This window comes from Habropoda laboriosa, unplaced genomic scaffold, assembly GCF_001263275.1.
Source record: "Habropoda laboriosa isolate 0110345459 unplaced genomic scaffold, ASM126327v1 scaffold301, whole genome shotgun sequence".
In the NCBI taxonomy this organism is placed as follows: Eukaryota; Metazoa; Arthropoda; class Insecta; order Hymenoptera; family Apidae; genus Habropoda; species Habropoda laboriosa.
In genome coordinates this window covers 113,401-132,751 of record NW_017100408.1, presented here as the reverse complement: position 1 = coordinate 132,751, position 19,351 = coordinate 113,401, and the positions used below count along the sequence as shown (strand labels likewise).

General features: G+C 48.8%; 1 protein-coding gene across 1 annotated transcript in view; it reads left to right on the top strand.

The window, feature by feature from the left end:
- Nucleotides 1-19,151, top strand: part of LOC108575456 — a 264,797-nt gene extending 245,646 nt beyond the window's left edge. The window contains exons 8-15 of the mRNA XM_017938255.1: nt 927-1,124; nt 13,407-13,619; nt 14,171-15,802; nt 16,349-16,594; nt 16,898-17,356; nt 17,424-17,702; nt 18,001-18,270; nt 18,964-19,151. Coding sequence (XP_017793744.1) covers nt 927-1,124; nt 13,407-13,619; nt 14,171-15,802; nt 16,349-16,594; nt 16,898-17,356; nt 17,424-17,702; nt 18,001-18,270; nt 18,964-19,151 — 3,485 coding nt within the window. The remainder of the gene's footprint in view (nt 1-926; nt 1,125-13,406; nt 13,620-14,170; nt 15,803-16,348; nt 16,595-16,897; nt 17,357-17,423; nt 17,703-18,000; nt 18,271-18,963) is intronic.
- The last annotated feature ends 200 nt before the right edge of the window (nt 19,152-19,351 follow it).

Below are 19,351 nucleotides of genomic sequence, written 5' to 3'. Positions count from 1 at the left end.
TCATCAACCATCTACCTCAACGAACCGAAAGCAAATCATTCATCAACATCTATCTCAACGAACCGAAAGAAAAACATCTAACCCAACAACCAAGTTTCATTCCACCTCGAACCAGCGAGAACTATCAACAACCTGCGTCATAACAGTTGATCAAGGTCCACGACGCAACAAGAATGTTTGAAATTTTATTCTATAATTTCTCTCCAAGTCTTTTCAACCATCCTACAAATCGACCACGTCTGAGCGCATAAAGCGCCGAGCATTCTCGATTACATTCGTTTCAGCCGCCATTGGCGAAACCCGCGGACTTGTTATTGTAACCAAATTAATCGGTTCCAATCCATCCGTCGCATAAATTAGATCGCCGCTGACGGGCCTCGTTACGCATTCTAACTGTGATGGAGCGTTTATCGCACGGACGGTTCCGCGAACAGTGGCCCATGGTAAATAGTAAACAAATTAATTGTCGCCGGGATGGGACCACAAATCAGGCGTCGCGATTGTTGCGTTCGGCGGCGATCTGCAGATTTGCACACCGGCAAATCGCGCCGCTCGATTTTCAAAGAGCAACCCCCGGTACGTGCTCGTGAAAACCGGGGGGAAATCAATCGCGGCCGTGTTTGTTCCGCGATAGGGGCCGCGTTAACCCTGCCTTGACTTCCGGTCCGTCGAAGAATGCCCGTTAATCAACGCGTGTAACGAATTATTATCGACGAACCACGCGTGCTGCCATTCAAACTTTTCTACAGCTGCAATTTCATTCCGAGATTAAGTCACCTAAGAACCTCCGTCAAAGTTAAAATGGATATCACTTAAAGATGTCACCAGAGCCTTCCACCTTGCAAATGAACAACTCGACGAGAATTAGGCTTGGAATTCGGTAAAAGAAAGATTGTAAATTGTGACGAATTTCTTGTATTTTCCAGGCAAATCTCACACGATGCTAGGCACACCGGAGGCAGGCCATACTCTAGGCGCGATTCCCTGCGCCATCGCCTGGCTTTTCCGCGGAATATCCGAGCAACGGCAAAGAACAGGCGCCAGATTCAGCGTGAGGGTCAGTTGCGTGGAATTAACCACCGGTCAACAGCAGCTGAGGGATCTCCTCGCTGCTCACGCTAACGGTGAGTAAATCACGAGCTGAAAGATCACCGTTGCGACAGGGAGAAAGGACAAATACTCTGGCTACAATTTTTCTCCAGTCTTCGCCTGAGTTTGGAAGAAACGTTTGTCGAGGAAACACTCTCGAGAGTTGTCTATAGATCCGAACGCGGAACAGTCTGCCTCGTTCGTCATCCGAAACCTAAGCAAAAGTTCTCCCGAGTGTCGAAGAAAGTCCCCGTGACCGCAGGATACAGAGGAGGATTCCGGTTACAAATTACGCGCAACATTTGCAGCGTAATCTTCAGAGCGGCGTCGAAGTTTTCTCGTTTGAACGTCGCATGATCGCGATACCATTGTGTTCGCGCGGCGTCCAACAAACTTGCGTCGTAAGAAACACTTGTCCCTACCTTGGTCTCCCCGGGTCTAACAGTTCCTCCCTCCTCGGACGATTCTTTGTAACCTCTGCAGAGGGAACATCTCCGAGCTGCGCGTATAATATACAGCACGGATAGAGCTGATTTCTTATATAAAAAGAAACGGACAAAGAAACTTCTATTCAGCTGTGCTTACTTTTTAATAACATTACGATCTGACGTTTAATTCCTCTAATTTCCCTTCCCTGTCCTCGCCACTAATTACGTATTTCACGTATGATTTCTGCTCGGTTGATTATAGATACAAATAAGTCGAGTACCATCTGAGGTGGGTGAGGAACTGCGTTGCACTGTTTTCACCTCAGTTTATTAACATCTAAGTGCGATGGTCGGCGTACGAAAATACAATCGTTTCATTCGCTAATTGTCCCTGGGGCAGCGGTTCGGCGGGTATGTCGTAGAAGAAAAACTGAACTGAGGTTTTTATATTGGTAGGCCAGGGAGAGAGGAGTAGAGAAAGTGGTGGAAACGGAAAATTTGTAGAAAGCGTGCAAACCTGGATGCCACATGTGGGCTTGTTAGGCTACTCGAGGACGAAGGCAAGTCTTAACCCGGGAAGAGACAAAAGAACGGAAACTAAATGCAGTGACGTACCCGCCACACATCTTTGCACCTGTATTATTTTACTCGTGTAATAAAGACGTTATTATTATTTTTCACGAGCTTTCTTGGCTCGGATACACAGCAGACTTTATCGGTCAAGCTATAATCCTCGACAATTGTTTCTCGCTGGGGCGCTGTCACTGGGAAATTTTCACTGGGTATGTATGTGTTTCATTGTTATTTTTCTTTCTATTTAGCTCCTGCACCTCGCAGTTTGGACGTATTAATCAAATTATACCGTGAATTTTCAAAATCATTTTTCGGACAGTTGTTATCGGTCCGTACATACGTGTGATACAAACAGCGGAGTTGAAAGTTTTCCTTTCCGGTTCACCGCAATTAATTCGACGCCTGGAACAATGCGGGCAGGTACAATCGTTTTAGATTAATTAGTGCCGAGTGCAGGGCACCGACGAAGGGAATTGTGTCGTCCTGCGCTTGGCCCGTCGATAAACCGACAGTGGGAACTCGATCTAATTTTCAGAACGTCGCGTCGTTTCCCCTGGCTTGCAATCAACATTAACGCGAATTGTTAGAACCGCGGTACATCTAGTCGATTCTATTGGTTCCTTCGACGTTCGCTATTCTTATCGGAAGAAAAGGTCGACTTTCTTATCATATTTCCGACTGAACAACACGGGAAACGGAGATGAAACGTTTATCTTCCGCTTCTCTATGCCGTATTTTTAAAGAACCGTAAAATATTCCGAAGATTGTCTGAAGAAGAAATTAGAACTCCTCGAAAACATCGATCGAGAGATAGAAGAGGACAGAACGCGAAACGAATTTGTCGCGGAAGGACAATTGTCTAGGTAAATTGCATCCGTAAAAAGGAGAGCGAGCAGAAGAATCGTGGAGACTGAGCGCGTTCTTTAAACGCACGATTTTCGCCGGTAGAAACGAAAAGTCAAGTGACCGAGAAACTACGACATTGCACATTCGAACTCTGTAATAACGTTGGGAGACGCATCGGTCGAAAGTCTGGAAGAACGAATTCGTTCCTCCCCGTTTATGCTTGGCCCCCTTTCGTCCCAGTGGCTCGCGTCCGCGGGTAATATGCAGGAAGAGTCACGAGGAATTGTCCTCCGCCATTTCGTTTCTTCTTCACGGACCACCTCGTCCACTCGGTGGTCCGTAAAATTGAGGGGCAAGATTATTTCTTTTTTCCCCTCCGGCTCTCTGTGTGTCTTCCTACTCGGTTGTTTCCCGCCTGTGGAAGAATTGCGAGGAGGCACAACTCGCAGGACTAATAAGAAACGAAGAAGGGAGTGAGTGAGTGGTGGCTGTGTGCTGTGGTACACTTATGGGATCTCGACAAGTCAGGGGCCACGAGGAAGAGGAAGCTTTGAAAATAAACCTCGAACGTCCACTCTCGAGTATTGTTCCGTACGATGATCGTTAGAGATCGTTGAACCTTCGATATCAAGGGAGACGTCTCTCTCGTTCTGGTACGAAGTGTAATCACTTCACCGATCCGTACGGTAAAGTTCATTCTCGGAAGTTTGTTAGCGTTTAGGATATCGAGGAAATGTATCAACGGTGTATACGAGAGTTTTACGGGTTTCTTGAAGGAAGATCGAGGGTTACCGTCCACCCAAACGGATGTCGAAATTATCGTTAGAAGGGAGTAGAGGCGAGTGGTCGAGGTACGTTAAGGTCGGACTTTGAAATTAAGAAAAGGCCACCAGCCAGCACGGTGCAGGGTAAGTACAGGCGACGTGTGTATTGCATTAAGAAAGAATTCACGGGCGGTACAATGTAACCCAAGTTATCGCGATCGTGCCCCGTGGAAGAGGATAAATGCGAAAAGGGTCATAATCTCAAAGGGTTTAGAATCGTTGTAAATTTCGCGGCTGACATTAACGCGGAGGTCGCGTGCCAGGTTCGAACGTGGCGCATTAAACCGCGCCGTCGAACGGAACAGAACTGCTTCCTCGAACGTAACCGCAGAACGAGAGAGAGAGAGAGCACAGCCTATAAACTGCTACCAATATCTTTTTTTCCCCTCCCATATTTCGCCTGTTCTTGACTGGTACGCTGTTTAATTTATATCCTCTGGCCGAGAGAAGGAACGAACTTCGAAAGGGCTTTTCCAACCCTTTCCCTCGCCTCCCGCCGACGTTTCTCAGCGAACACGACGTAATACAGGGAGAATTTCCCAGACTGTTTCCTCCACAGGGTGATGCACCCGGTTTGGAAAAGCACACACACCGCGCGTCGTCTACCAGGCACAAGTTTCGCGCTGATTTCGGCACAACATGGATCCAGGTCTTAACAAGAAGAGAGAGACTCTTTCCGCTTTCTAAGCGAGACGTTAACTAATTAAGAAGCGGTGCAATTAATTTTCCAGCTTATTAAATAATTAACTCGTATCTCGAGGTCTGTCTTGCCTGTGGAAACGCGTTCGGTTGCCGCGTTCCTCTTCTCCTTTCGACTTTACCTCTCTTTCTCCGCCGATTCTCTCTTCAACCCTCTCGCGCGCCACTCCGTCCTACGCCTCGTGGCTTTGGCAAAGCGCGAAAGCGCCCCGACGCCGCTTCCCTCGGTCGACACACCCTCGAACTTGGGCTATTCTACCCGGGGAACTCGATAATCCAGGCCCCGGTAATTATTTAAAGTTTTCGACGGATCCCCGAGACTACCCTCCCTCCTCGCCAGTACCAGAAACGAAATACCGTCTTTGCGGTAATTTACTTTTGTTTCTTTCGACCCTCGCCCCACTTTAGTCACCCTTTACTTCCGCGCCATTTTCGACGGATTTCTATCTCTCCCAGGAGCTCCTCGGATGAATTCCGCCCTCGAGGTTGCTTGTGGAAAACATTACGCGAAATTGTCTACTATTACTTACGTCGTGGTGTAAGGGGTTTCAGTTTAAACAGTGCTTCGTCCGATAATTTAAAAAAAACTATATTCATTCCGTCGTTGACTACGCGGCTCAATCTACTCTCCTGCAATCCTTACAATTCTTATAGTTCTTACGTTTCTGCCCGCAGTGCTCCTAACGCGTCCTTATATGCCGGTTTGACGCCCCTCTCTTGCCTTCGGGAAACCCTGGCGCAAGTTGGGGCTTTCTACCCGGCAAGGACCGCGTCTCGCGAGCACGTGGCTGGGTCCTTCCTGACCCAGCCCTTAGCGCGTGGGGGAGTCAGGCGTTGGGACCGAGAGGTCTGCGGGTCATAGACCGGCCCGAGTCCCTAGCTTCACTCAACCATATTCTTACAATGGAGCTACCAATTATTCTAGAATATATACGTAGGAAGTTAATGACCGGAGCGGGCCGATCATATGGTCGAGTTCGTTTTCGTAAATAACCCTGCCGCAGACTTTCGACATTCGTTGTTATTAAACAAGAGCGAGTGTGTTTGTTTGTTTCCTTTTACCCGCGAAGCGATAAAGCCTTATCAGTGTTGTTTATCCTAATAATATTTTACTAATCTCTAATTGCGTTCTGCACTCCGTCTCCTACATATGTACATACAATTTTGTGTAGATAGAAATTTTGCATACTCCTCGGATAATATAAACAAGCGAACACGGAGGAGTAAATAACGTTAGTTCGATGTATTCAGAAAAATACGCCAGGAGAGTTTGACAAACGTGTTCGCAGCCGGAAGAAAAACATTTTGCGGAATATTTTCCCGTTGTACGACGAGGAGGAGATGGAGGAGGATAGAACCAGGCTCGCGATAATTCTCATCGTGACTCGCGCCACGGTTATTGTTTTATACTTCTCCGTGGGCTCGCGCGTAAAGCGGATAAGAAGGAAGATAAGGACGAGGGCGGAGAATAATGGAGGAAACGTCGTCGTAGCTGCAGCGTCACTGGAGCACGCAGCTTTTAGCGTGCATAAAACGCCAGCCAACCCCGTTCCACGTTCAATCCACCACACTTTCAGACGCTATGCGACCGATTTCTTTTTCTGGCACGACGCGATTATCGGTGAGCGTGCGGATCGTGCTGCACTGCATCCGCTACTCGGCATAGATTCGCGAAATTTTACAGATATCCTGGAGCATTTCAGTCCCTTCTGCGATGATTTTCGTACAGTCAACGGTAGGTTTTGAGAAGCGATCAAAAAAAATTCTAGATGCATACTTAGAAAGAACGTTTTTTCCTGTTCGAAATGATCTGAAGAGATATTTATCATTGCTTTGCGGGTTAAAAATATCGAGAGTAAAATGTCTACCTATTTCACTCAATCTATAGACACTTTAGTATCGATATCTTGCAAAATAGTTGAAATTTTATGCTGCTTAATTTCTCACGCCTTCGATGATAGGTTTTGCGAAGTGATCGAGGAATTCTTTTGGTATATACTTAAGAAGGGGTTTTTTCCTCTTCAAAACGATCTAAAACGAAATTTATCATCCCTTTCTGAATTAAAAATATCGATGGTAAAATGTCAGTCTATTTCACCCAATCTTTCCACACGTTAACATCGAATATCTCGCAAAATAGTTGAAATTTCACGCTCCCTAACTTCTCGCGCCTATCGATAAATGTTGAATTTGAGAAAAAAAGCAACGACTAGTGGCAAAAAGTGTGCAATTCGACGTGGAATAGCTCGTAACGCGAGTGTTCTTTCCTCTAGTCTCTTTTCGGTTCGCAAGGGGTAGGAGGATCGATCGGAAATTGAAGGGGGAATTTCTCCTTATTTCATTTTCTCCTCTCGCATCGAGGAAGGAGACTGCGAGAAAATTTTCCGTCGATTACAGCCAATGTTTCGTATCGTCGTTCATCAGAGCGGAAGTGGAGAGAAGCGTTTCGCGCGGCAAGTAATTGTTTCATCTGCAAATGCACAACGAACACCGGGTAACTTTATTCACCCCCCTCGGATGTATCGGAAAGTCGATACGCGACGCTCTCTTCGATCGTGCAAATTATTTGTTAACATCCATTTGTTTGCCAGCGGAGCGAAACATTCGATTAAATAACCTCGAAGCCGCATGTTTGCGTTCCGATACACGCCGGAAAGTATACAGGATCGATAAGGGGAAGTCCGGGATGTAACTAACGGTGCATCTGCGGTCAAAAACATCTCCGCTGCCACTGTCCCCTCCGAACAACCGCCGTTGTCCTGTTTCTCGTTCCGTTATCCGTCGAATCTTGCGGGTTCTGCTATAGTTTCGTTACCGTTCCCATTGTTCGATCGATGCAAACAAAATTGGAATTCACCTTTTTCGGCGCGTAAGCGGGGGGGTTTTATTGCACCCCTTGCTGATCTGAGGACTCTAAGTGTTCGGTACCGAACTCATTCGTTCCCATTGTTCGATCGATGCAAACAAAATTGGAATTCACCTTTTTCGGCGCGTAAGCGGGGAGGTTTTATTGCACCCCTTGCTGATCTGAGGACTCTAAGTGTTCGGTACCGAACTCATTTTTACATTTTTTAACCATCTGCTACATCCTATTCTTCCCAAATCCTGGACACCCTGCAATAAGGCACGTAGCAACAATAAAGACATTTGGCCAACCGATGTCGCAGCACCGCGTAAGGACAAGGTTTCCATTCACTTTCGGGATTTTAGTCAGCATGAATTACCAGATCTATCGACTTTATTATCTACACTCGTCACCCCTACCACTATCCTTAAAGTCAAATTTGTAATATTTTTAAAGTCAAAAGCACACCTACAACCATAAAAAGTAAAACTTCTCGAGATGTTTTAAAAAGAATCATCCCTCTCCAAATCGATTTGCGCGATCAGTTTGACGCGGATCACCGTTCGTCTTAAAATCGTCTTAAAACGGTACACCAAGGAACCAAAAAGCCACGTCAAGGACCGCCGCAAAATTTTACATAATTCCATTGAACAGTGCATAGTTTATTCACCAGATCGCACTTATTTCCACCGTGTTTCATTATCAAATAAACAGCCTATTAACACGGCGTGTTGTTTCGTCACGATCATTCGATTCTTCCAACAGAAGTTGTCCCTTGCGAAGATTAATAAATAAGGATCCAATCCTCAATCGTTTACGTTACATTCACCCCTAAAATTTCTCCGTTTTCCTGCGTTATTCGCTGTCTAGGCGGGCGAATCGTTTAGCGGAGACTGTAACTTTTACGAGATCTACCGTGCGGTTGGCAATTAAAGAAAACAGTCGTCGTCTTACATAGCTGCTGGCTTGGAGGCGAATGGCTGCGAGCGCCTCTCCTCCCTCGATCCGTGTCAGGCCAGGAATTGAAGGTTATTTCGTTAACGACAGCTTTCCTCACTTCGTCACTTGGAAGTTTAACGACGCGATGCCCCGCACGTCTCGCTTTTCAGACGGAAAGTAAATTGTCGGTTTACGCCGGCAATAATTTTTCGTGCCGCCGTAAAACCGGAAGCCGAACGAGCAAACCTTCCGCGGATCGAACGACTTTTCACATCGATCTACCTACCGAACGGCCACTTTCCTTTTCAATTCCTGCCGGAACCAAGACGCGGAAGCTTGTATCCAGGTTGCTCGCCGTAGCTCTTACGTCCGAGGAATCCTGGATTTAGTATCGCCTACGATTTTTACCGTTTCACCCTCGTTTCCTTGATGGAAGACAGCGGAACAGAGGAGACATTCATCTGAAAGCCGACGTATAAAGCGAGTGTTCGATTGTCCTTATCCGGTCGCGCAGCCCACCGGCCAGTCACATATCATAAATTAATAAACAGTCCTTTCCAGCCGTCTTCCTAGCCCCTAACAAATTCCTTCCCTATCATAAAATAGTTCAAGTCGCACCCTGGTCATGTTTCCTATCCCTTTCCCCTTTCCGGGCTTTCCCCAAATTATTTAAACTTTTGCACACCACCTTCACCCTCACGTTCTCCTTCCACTAGTTTCCTAATATCCAATCACACCTCCGCATTTTTCGAGACCTTCTTTTCCACCACCTTCAACGTCCAACCAATCACAACATACACCGACCTAATATATACCCACGCACCACCACAAAATAACTTTCAAAAAAGACACTTCACTAGGACAAGTAAAACCAAAAGACACATCCCAAGTATCATTCCTTACCTCCGGAAACGATCGTAAGGAAATCCCTGTACGATACGCGGTGTCGAAACATCGAAGTGAAGAGTTACGACCTTCACTAACGCGCCGTCTTTATTAAAGTAGATCGCGTTGCATCGCGAATTCGTGCAAAAAAAAAGCTACAGGTTCGGTTGAAAAGATCGAAGAATTGTGGGCTTTCAGCCCCTAATTATTCCGAAATTCGCAGAATTGCAAAACTCGATCTTTCGTTAAGAAACGGTACAACTGCTGGATATCGATTTAAAATGAGAAAGAAGCGAACTACGGTGCATCCCAGCAAATATCCGCGAAGGAAAGAAGCCCGAGTAACGCGAGCACAGGGGAGACTTTATGAAAGAATAACACGTGAAGTTAATTCTAATGGCCATTCCGTGGATTAAGAGGATAGCCGGGGAGAGAACGGTGTCTCTATTATCCGGTTTCCCCTTTTCGCAAGATTCCATTTGCTATGCCTGCTCTGTGCTCGCGGGGGGATTCTCGCCTCGACCCGCGTGTGTTTCATCGAGAAATTCGATTCTACGCGATAATGAAAGTGCGCCTCTCGCCTTTTCCTCTCCGCGCGGTCCGCGAGAATCGCGTAAACCCGGTCATTCAGGGGGGAGGGAAAGGAGCAAGCAATAAGTCCGCGAGTGTTAAATTAAGGGCAGTTCGAATTAAAAGTACCCGGGGCAATTTATTCCTCGGCGTATAAATAAAGTAAACGACTAAACGAGCATTCTCCCGTGCTTATTACACGGCGAGAAATGATTTATAGAAAACTTTTCCCCCCCGGTTTCGCGGAGGAAAAATACGCGAAACGTGGTTTTTTCTGCGGATCCTCGAGTTAGAGCCAAGACGGGACCGACTTTCACGACGGACGAATATTCGCAGCCGCTTATTACGAGCGTTGGGTCTCCCTCCGAGCTCGAGACGACCTACGACCTTCCCTGCAACCCTCACCTAGACGCCACCGCGAGACAACGAACGGCGAAGAGCCGGCGGTCGTCGCGGCGCGCACTTATTTCGGCGAAGCGTCGCGTAAAGCACGTCCTCCAACCCTGCTTCCAGCGGCAGACTGTTTTTACTTCAACAGAGGGATGCAACGCTGTTCGTTCATTTTTCCTCACCCTTACTCTTTGGAAAGTTACTGTTTTTTCAGAAATAGTCACTTTCCTTTTAACTTTCTTCGGTCGAATGGGTGGTATTGCGAGGAGAGCGCGAGAATAGAAAAGGTCGTGATAAAATGGCCGCGTAGATGGTCGCGAGGCGAATTATATGGAAAAGCTGAGCCACGCTCGACGAGTTACTATCGATCCCCCTCGGAAACAAGTTATCGCTTCCGCCGTACCCGATCTGCGGCTGATACGACCGCCGGTGATTATCGGGCCTGTTCGAGAGAGAAAAAACAATCACTCCGACGATCTGGAGGATCCAGGCGTTTCCCGTTGATTTTTCGCGCAGCCTTCCGCCGAAAATGTTCAACAAATCGATCTCGATACCTGTTCCTCATATTTTCCACTGTTACTTCCCAGAGAAAGTTTGGCAAACTTGGAGGAATTTCTCCCGAACTTTCAGCCGGTAGTTTATCACAGTTCGAAGGACCGCTCTATTTTTAGCCCCTTCGGACCTGTTTCCCCCTTAAGAATGGTAACCGTTTCGAGTGGCGTGTACGGGACATTTGGGAAAACAGTCTCGTCGGTACGGATCATTCAAAAAGGCGGAAACAGATTTTTTTTACTGCCCTCCGACGGTTTCACCCTCGGGAGGGTGGAGGTGGGCTATTGGCCGAGTAGCGGCAGTATTCGAAACGCGTGGAAAAACGATTTATCTCGCAGCGTATACACATACATAGAACAGTAGTACCGCGAGAAGGAGGAACCCTTCCGCAGGCGTATCCATTATACACGTCCGTATTCCGGCGAGCGCTTCTCGCGGAAGATCGGCCTTTTATTTCAACGGAGTTCACGCGGCGCAGATGCCGGCGATATTACTTTCTCTGGTCCCTTTTATGGATATTGCCACGCCTCTGCCGTATTAATACAGCCGCGCGAACATGTCGTTTTGCCTTCGTTAGGCTCGCCTGGTTTTCTCTTCTCTAATGAAAGTGTGTCCCAGATATTATTTGCCGTTCAACATTTTTCAATGATTAAATTTCCACTTTAATCTGTTAAGTGAACGAAAGAGAAGGAGCGCGGGAGGTCAGGTTTCCTCGGTTCGGAAAAATCTTCGTCTTCCGAGTTTCTTACGCGAGGCGAAGTTAAAAAAGATGCTACGAAAAGGGAAACAGATATACGCCGAGTGTCCACTGTAACGAGAGTGAAGCAACGGTGACTCGCCCTTGTTCTTTACGACGCCATCAAGGGCGAGTTCGCGAGGCAGTAAAGCGATAATTGGCAATTCACCAAGGAGGATTATCTAAGAGTCATATCACCGTGAACTCCTGATGAAGTCCCTGCCCGTTAACAGTATCTACCTTCCTTCCCCGATCCACGAACCTCGTAATCCAATTCAAGATCCTCCAGAAAAAAAAGAAGGAAAGACCGACCTTTTTCTTGGGGGTTTCTTGGTCGTCTCGGTACTCGATAGACACATAATAACGATCGTTGTCCCCCGATGCTCCTCCCTACCCCTATCGTTTCGCATCGAAAGCTCTTTTGTAAGACGCAATATGTCACTGGGCGAGGCTGTACATAAAACACGCGCTGCTTTACGAGCCGATCAGATGGCGCGTGTATTATTACGAAAGCTTTCGAAACCCCTTCTCGAGCTTGCATGGACGATAAAATTCTATGCCTTCTCTCGCGATCTTACGTGTCCCCCTTGTTCCTCAGACTGCTGCGAGATTTATTAACCGACAGAGTGAAATCGAAACTTCTCTCGTCTTCCTACGCGATGATATTCTCCTACTTTCGGTAGAGCAGAGAGATTTTCCGAGGGAGAAAGAATCTTCGACGATAAGAAAGCGGGGAGAAGAAGGAGGACAGTGTATGTTTGCGAGTGGACGAGGCAGGTAACACGGTGCTTTTACCTTGATCACTATTTACAGCTACGTTTCGCATTACGTTGATTATTCGCGCCGTACACACGCCAGTCAGCGATAGCCGCGTGATAACGCGCCGTGATATCTGCCCGTATCTTTCCACGTTTTATCGACGTCGTAACTCAGCCTGAGACGGTTCGCGGACATTCCGCGAGCCATCCGACGTCCACCTGCGTCGAACTACCTCTCAACCTGCGATATTATTTTTCCACGGAATAGCCGCGCCAAGGATTCCCAGCGTCCTTTATTTCCCGGGCAATCGCGAGCCGCGCTCTCTAATCCAGCGGTGTTTGTTGCACTCTCTCGTAACTTTGCATTTATAGTTGGGGCCACGATATAGCGAGGTCGTAAATTAAACTCTCAAGAATCGGCATCGATTGATGTTGCGGCACTCAAGGCCGTGTGTTGCAGTCTGTTTGAGGGTTCCAACAATAAACGAATGGTAGCATATGATTTGGTACTTCAAGTAGAAAATGGTATTTCATTTACAAATGGAAAATATGTTAATATTAAAGCTACACAATCCTTTTGCATTTTCTATCTGTATATAACACGAGCAGGTAAATGAAGATGTTAAAGACCTCGATAAGACCTTTACCTGTAACCGTACTTTCAAAAGCGGCTTTTCCCAGAAGAAAAAAACCCTAAATTGTCCTAGCTGAACTCAATTTTCAGTAAATATATTAGAATCAGTTTGACTTTCGCTGGATACAAGAATTCTTTGTACGGTCCTGACCATGGTTTCAAGTACTTATCTGCTCGTATTTCTGTCAATTTCGGGGTCCCGGCAGCTAAAACATGTTTACTTTGACACCTAACCGATTTTACGACCTCGCTATATCGTGGCCCCGACTATACCTCCGTGAAATATAGCGTGCGTTGCGAACGCGCGAGATTAAGAAGAGCCTGTGACAAGCTGATATTTGAATAGTTCGAGTACGTCGAGAAGAAGAACAGAGAGTTGAAATACGAGAGCGTATGTAGCGAGACTTGACGAGCTTGCAAGCAGTATTTACGAGCTCTCTGTCACATGTAAGATCGAACGTCCTTTCACGTCTAGTATTTTTCATCTACCGAACACTTTGCTCGAGACTTGCTACCAGATGGAAGGCTCCGGGACGAAAATTCAACGCTGTTGCGCTAAGAGCGCGGTGGTAACAGTACTTCCGCTTGAAAAAAGAAAGTCGAGTGTAACGTGATTTGCGACTGCTCTTTGTTCCCAGATTCCGAGCAGTCGCCGGCTGTGTACTTGAGGGACGACCCGCTGTTCGGCAGCTTGCAGCTGCAGCAGCACAGCGAGCTCCGTGCACCGACTGCAGAACGTGCCGCCTTCTATTTGGACGCGGCGGTCGCAGGCCGACAACGAGAAGACGGCGACGCTCACATGCTCTACACACTTCACGTTTATCAGTACAGCGTCGCCGGCAAGGGTGGAGGTGAGCTTTTGCCTTCTCCTTCCGACAGATTCCCTCCTCCTTCGTAGTCGCCGCTCGTAAACAGCGTTTGTCATCGAGCTTTCTCCCCCTTCGTTCCGATGGAAACTCCGTTTTCTCTCTCTCTCTCTCTCTCTCTCTCTGGCTCGAGAGTGGCTTCCGTTCGCTGAGAACACGGCTACGTGGAACCGGTGCCGTTGTTTCTTCGCTACTGAGCACCGAGACTGCAAGCCGATATCCTTACGCGCGAGTATTGGGCGCACTCTGGAAGTTGGCGGTCGGAGGAACGTGACTGTGATTGGTTACTGCTTATCGAGACGTCGGGGCTTCGATTAAATCTTGGCGAAGTGAAGACAGTAATCGCTCGCAAGTCACTTGCCTTACGTGAACGTGAGAGAGAGAGAGAGAGAGAGAGAGAGTCAGCAAGATGATTTTCAGAATTACGTCGATACTTTTTTTAGTCCTATGTAGTGTCGCGAGAGCAAAGATTTCCATTGAGACGCAGAGGAAGTAAACGACTGGATTAACACGAGCATATTTTTAATTCCCCCCAGTGGCCGGCGGCAGGAGCAGGCTTCACCTAATGGACCTGGGCAATTCGGATCGCGGCAAGTCCTCCGGCGGGATCCCCCTGTCAGGCCTCGGCAATATCCTCTTGGCGATTTTCAACGGGGCGAAGCATCTGCCGCACAAGGAGCACAAGCTAACCCAATTACTGAAGGAGTGTCTCGGCTCGTTGACGTGTCACGCGGCGATGATCGCCCACGTGTCGCCCAACGCTCAACACTACACCGAGACTCTAACCACCGTGCAACTGGCGTCCCGCATTCACCGAATGAGGCGGAGGAAGATCAAGTTCGTCGGAGGAGGAGCACAGGGAGCGGGGAGCGGCGGAAGTTCCGGCGAGGAGGCGGCCAGACAGAACAGCGAGTGCGACCCAAGCTCCAGCGACCTGTCGGCCGACACCGTGATCTACGTCGGTCCGAGCACCGACGACGCCACCGACGGCGAGCATCCTCCCGTCTACATACCCAGTCTGAACTCTGGGGACAATCGTTGCGCAATGGGAAGAATTCTACGCGGCTCCGTGGCGGAGAGACCGTGCAAAATTCCCGAGGAACGCAGTCCGGTGCACAAGGCGACGAAGGCTGTGAAAACTCTGACTCAGACCGCCTCGAAACAGACCTCGCCGGCGCACACGGCCACGCCGAAGGCTAGCCCGGCCAGGAAGAGCTCGTCGACCAAGGTTTCCTCGTTGAAAGTGAACGATTCGCCTGGAAGTAAAATTCCGGTCGCGGCACCGAGCGGTGGCTCGGACGAACAGTGGATAGACGGACCTAGGATCTCGAAATCGAAGGTGGCCGAGGCTAGACACATGTTGAAGGATTCTCATCACAAGAGAGAGACCTGGATCGACGGACCGATGCAGCTAACCGGCCCGCCTACCTTGCAGCTGCACACTCAGCAACATTCCTCCGGTTACGGGTTCATGGACAGTCACAAGAAGAGCATGATCAGGAAGTGGGTGGAGAATCAATCGTCGCAGATTCAGAAGAGCCGGCACGCTTCCACCAGGGAGTCTTCCAAGATGTCTGGGCAGTCGTCGCAGTTCAAAGAGATGACCACGTTCAAGTCGTGCGGAGCGATCGACGACGACGACACGTCGTTGTCTACGGCAGAGAGCGACAGTCTGAAGATGAACGAGATCGAAGACATCACGGAGAAGTTGGGCGCCAAGCTGAATCTCCTCAACGTGAAATCTAACACAGACTCCGGCCTGGATCTAACTGCCAGTCCTGTAATGGACGACAGCGTGGACAAAGGGAAGCTGGATCTTCAGGAGGACGAAGACGACGACGAAGAGATCGTCGTGCCTCCTCCGTTGCCTCTAATTGAACCCCTCAGCAACGGAGTGAGCAGAGAAGTTTCGATGGAGAGCCTGAACTTGTCTCACAAGGACATCGTACTGCCTTCTAGACACTCCTTGTCCTCGGAAGACGAGATTCTGGAGATCGTCGAAGTAGAGGACCTAGAACCAGTTCCCATGCAAGACTCGTGCCTCCAGGTCACCGAGGAAGACATCGCCCTGTGCATGGGAGAGAATCCTCTGCCGGAGAGCGACCAGGAGGAGCATCCTCTGAGAATTCTCAGTCAAGAGAATCTGACCGTCGTCTCGACCTTCACCGGTAAATAAATATAGGCGAATGTTTCTTTTCTTCAAATACTCGATCCAACGATCCTTCGACAGATCGTGACCAGATTTCAAGGTATTAGACGCGGGGGAATATTTAGAGTTGTTCTCGAGGATTTTTCGCGACGTTTATAGCGTCCCATAATCAAGCTGTCCTTCGTCTCTCTCCTCTCCGTTGTAAGGGTACTCGAACGGAAGGCTTCGAAGATTGTTCCCGGGGAGAGCCGATTCTTAGATCCTCCGGGCTCGGTAATAGCGCGCCCGATGGAAAACAATCATATCGCAGGAGAGGGGAACCGAGGGAAGGCGGCTCGGGGATTGTAACGATAAAAGAGGAATAGAGAAAGAGGGAGAGATTGAAAGCGGCTCGATATAATTACTCGTCGATACTTTTCGTCTTCGAGCTAGGTAGGAAAGCTCCGCAGCTAAATGCACTCCTTCTTCTCGTTCCTTCTTATCTCTCTCCACTTGCTTCGTCCCTCCCCCTCGAACAGCGGTATCCGGCAGACGGGGGAAAAAGAAATGCGTATTAATTTTGCAGACTCGATGTCGGTGATGTCGGACACGGAACGATATAGACCACAATATCCACCTCCGGTTGGTGCCGGTGTTTTACCCAGGCCGTACTTCGACCACGAGGACTTCCTCGAGCAAGAGACCAGGCACAAGTTCGACCAATTGGCTCGGCTCCACGAGCTCTATCAAAGTAAACTCGCGTTGGCCAACGTCTCGAACTCGGTTACCTATCAGAGGGAGAACTCGAACGTGAACGTCAGAGAAGCTCCATGTAAGTTTTCCACGATAGAAGCTCCAGGAGGACAAGTTATTCGATGTTTCTCATCTTCCGTTGTTTCCTCTGTGCGTTATCGGCCCTTTCGTTGGCTTTCTAGCTCAGACTTTCCTTCTTTCCTGAACCTCGTAATCGAAAAAGGCCCTCGATCGGCCAACAGCTAGCAAGAATCTGACAACGAGAGGGTCGAGATACTTCGGCCAGAGTCGTCGAACGAGTCCTCTAACACAAATGCACACACGCAGCCCGAACGACGTAGGTCTACAAACAAGTATGACATTAACACAGGACAAATTCCAGCCGCCACCGTCTTCCGTCCGCCGTCGCGCTGTCAGTCCTTATCCCTATCGGACATGATGTTCAACGACAACGCGAGCAATCACGGCAGCATCTACAGCGAGCCAGCGTACATCGCAGGCAAGACCGATCAGGAGAAGATCTGCGACAACTGCCGTCAGAGCATGACCAGACCGGCTACAGCGTCCTATTGGTACCCTCACAGCGTCGCTCACATAGCCAGTCCCAGGAGGTACTGTGGCAAACTTGGCGATTGCAACATCTCTAGTCTAAGGCATCCTGACGGCGCGTCCAATCCGAACCTGAAGGAGGAGGTCGAGAGGTTACCGGGCAACGGGGCGTCTGGCTCGGATCCTGAGGAGGAGTACGTCGAAGCGAAGAAGCTGTTCACCGCTGCCGAGAGGTCCGAGAGGACTGTCACTGGCAAATCGGACATCGAGGAAGATCATATCAAGATACAAGGTGAGTTTGTAAATCTAGATATATCGAAACTTCAACGTCTCACCTATCGAAACGATTCTTTTCACAGCTACAGCACCGCTGCAGTTGTCCATTCCATCGCCAGCACCATCCTCGGGCCGGATGCAGCGCAAGATCACAAGCCTGGGCTCGTCCCTAGGCCTGAACAAAGAAGGCTACGATTCCGGTGCCGATTCCACTCCGAGAGCAGCCAAACTCTCACCGGCAACGTTATCCAGGCATCGTGCCGAGAGTTCCGGCTACGATAGCATCGTCAGAGACAGCGAGACCAGTAGCATCGCGAGTGACTCGTCCAGGCACACCGGTGCTCTCCAAGAACACCAAGGTAGTCGATATATCTATCCTTGATACTTGATCGAAGAGCAAATATAGTCGAGACGAAAGTTCGGAGAAGCCTTTCAATTACCGACCAAACCCCTCTTTCTACTCGCATGCCGTTTAATTCATTACCGCACTTTACTCGAGGAAACTTGCATGTTTAACAAGTCGACAGTCGTGCAAAATTCTGACGACAGAGAGAAAGAGTGAAACGATGTGGAAGCCCTCTAAAATGGTCCCTCCGTACGGTGGTTCTCCTCAGGTGGCGCTCTAGGGGTTCTAACCTCGACGTTGTGCGGGTGTTTCAGCGGTGGAACAGCGGGCGGCAGAGTTCGGGCTCCGGTCACGGGCTCAGTGCCGGGCTCATCTGCCACGGGCGCCGTCCGCGCTTCCGGGGATACTCGCGTACACAAGCGAGGACGTGGACATCCTGGACAAACGCGCGCGGTTGCGCTCGGATCCACGTGGCACGATGTCCAGGATACACAACCTGCGACTACGGCAGCGCCTTCTTAGGCTCGAGTTGCGCAACGCTAAGCGGCGCCTCATGGTGCCCGACGCCCGCTGGACTTACGATCGTGAGTACCTTTCCCCTCTGCGAATTTGTTTACTGCAGAAATTCACCAATTGCAAGATGGGATTATCGATTGTAGAGGCTTGGAGGAACCGGGAAATCTTTAACCCTTTCGCTGCGCCAGATTTTAGTACGCAACGCGAGTGGCAGACAGTAGACATTCAAACGCGGTAAAATCTGGCGGATAATAGCCATAAAAATCATTAGTCACCTTTGGCCGCCAGACCGACAATTTCGGGGCTGACAATTTTGCATTAACAAATTCGGTCCCGCGAAAGCGGCTCACAGGCATCCTCTTCTCCGAAGAAACGCGCTGCGGGCGCAAGGAGAGGGTTGTCGCCACCATCTAGGCACCCTGATTGGTGAATTTCTACTTCACAAAAATGTATAAAGAGCGAGCTCAGAACCGAACAAGGTCGAACGGCCGTAACATCTTCTGTTTCGAACGTGTTTTAAAATTTGTTCTATTCAATTAAAGTGAACGTACGCCGAAAGGCACCATAGTTTCGAAGCGCCCATAGACGCCAACAGCAATGAAAGGGTTAACTTTGGTACGAAGGAGTAAAGATAATTCTGAGAGATAATAACACAACGTAGCGTTCATTTTTAACACCCTGCAAATCAATAGGGCTAGATCCTACCATTTTCTGCCGTATAAAGAACAGTCCCTTTAATCGCAATCTTCCTAACATTGCAGTTCACGTAGAAGACAGCATGGACTGGCGAGATCCGTCGTTCCTGGAGGCGCTCGAATCGGAGACGTGTATTTTACAAAAGCGAGTGGAGGCCTGCAAGAGCCACGTCCTCTTGATCACCTGCTTCGACTCCTGTCCGCGGCAGTGCACACGCGAGCCAGAATCGCCGTCCAGGATACGGATCACCTAACCTCGACTTGGATCAGCGCGCACGACTGCGTGCTGATCGCAAACGGATCGGCCGAAATGAACGATTAGAGAAACGAGACGAGCGAGGTCGCCGATGGTAAAGCAGTGAGATGATTTAAACGAAAGGGAACCGTTGTCAACGATGTCGCTCGACTCCGTCCAATAGTTGTTAAATGAGAAAATTTAGTCGTAATTGTGATC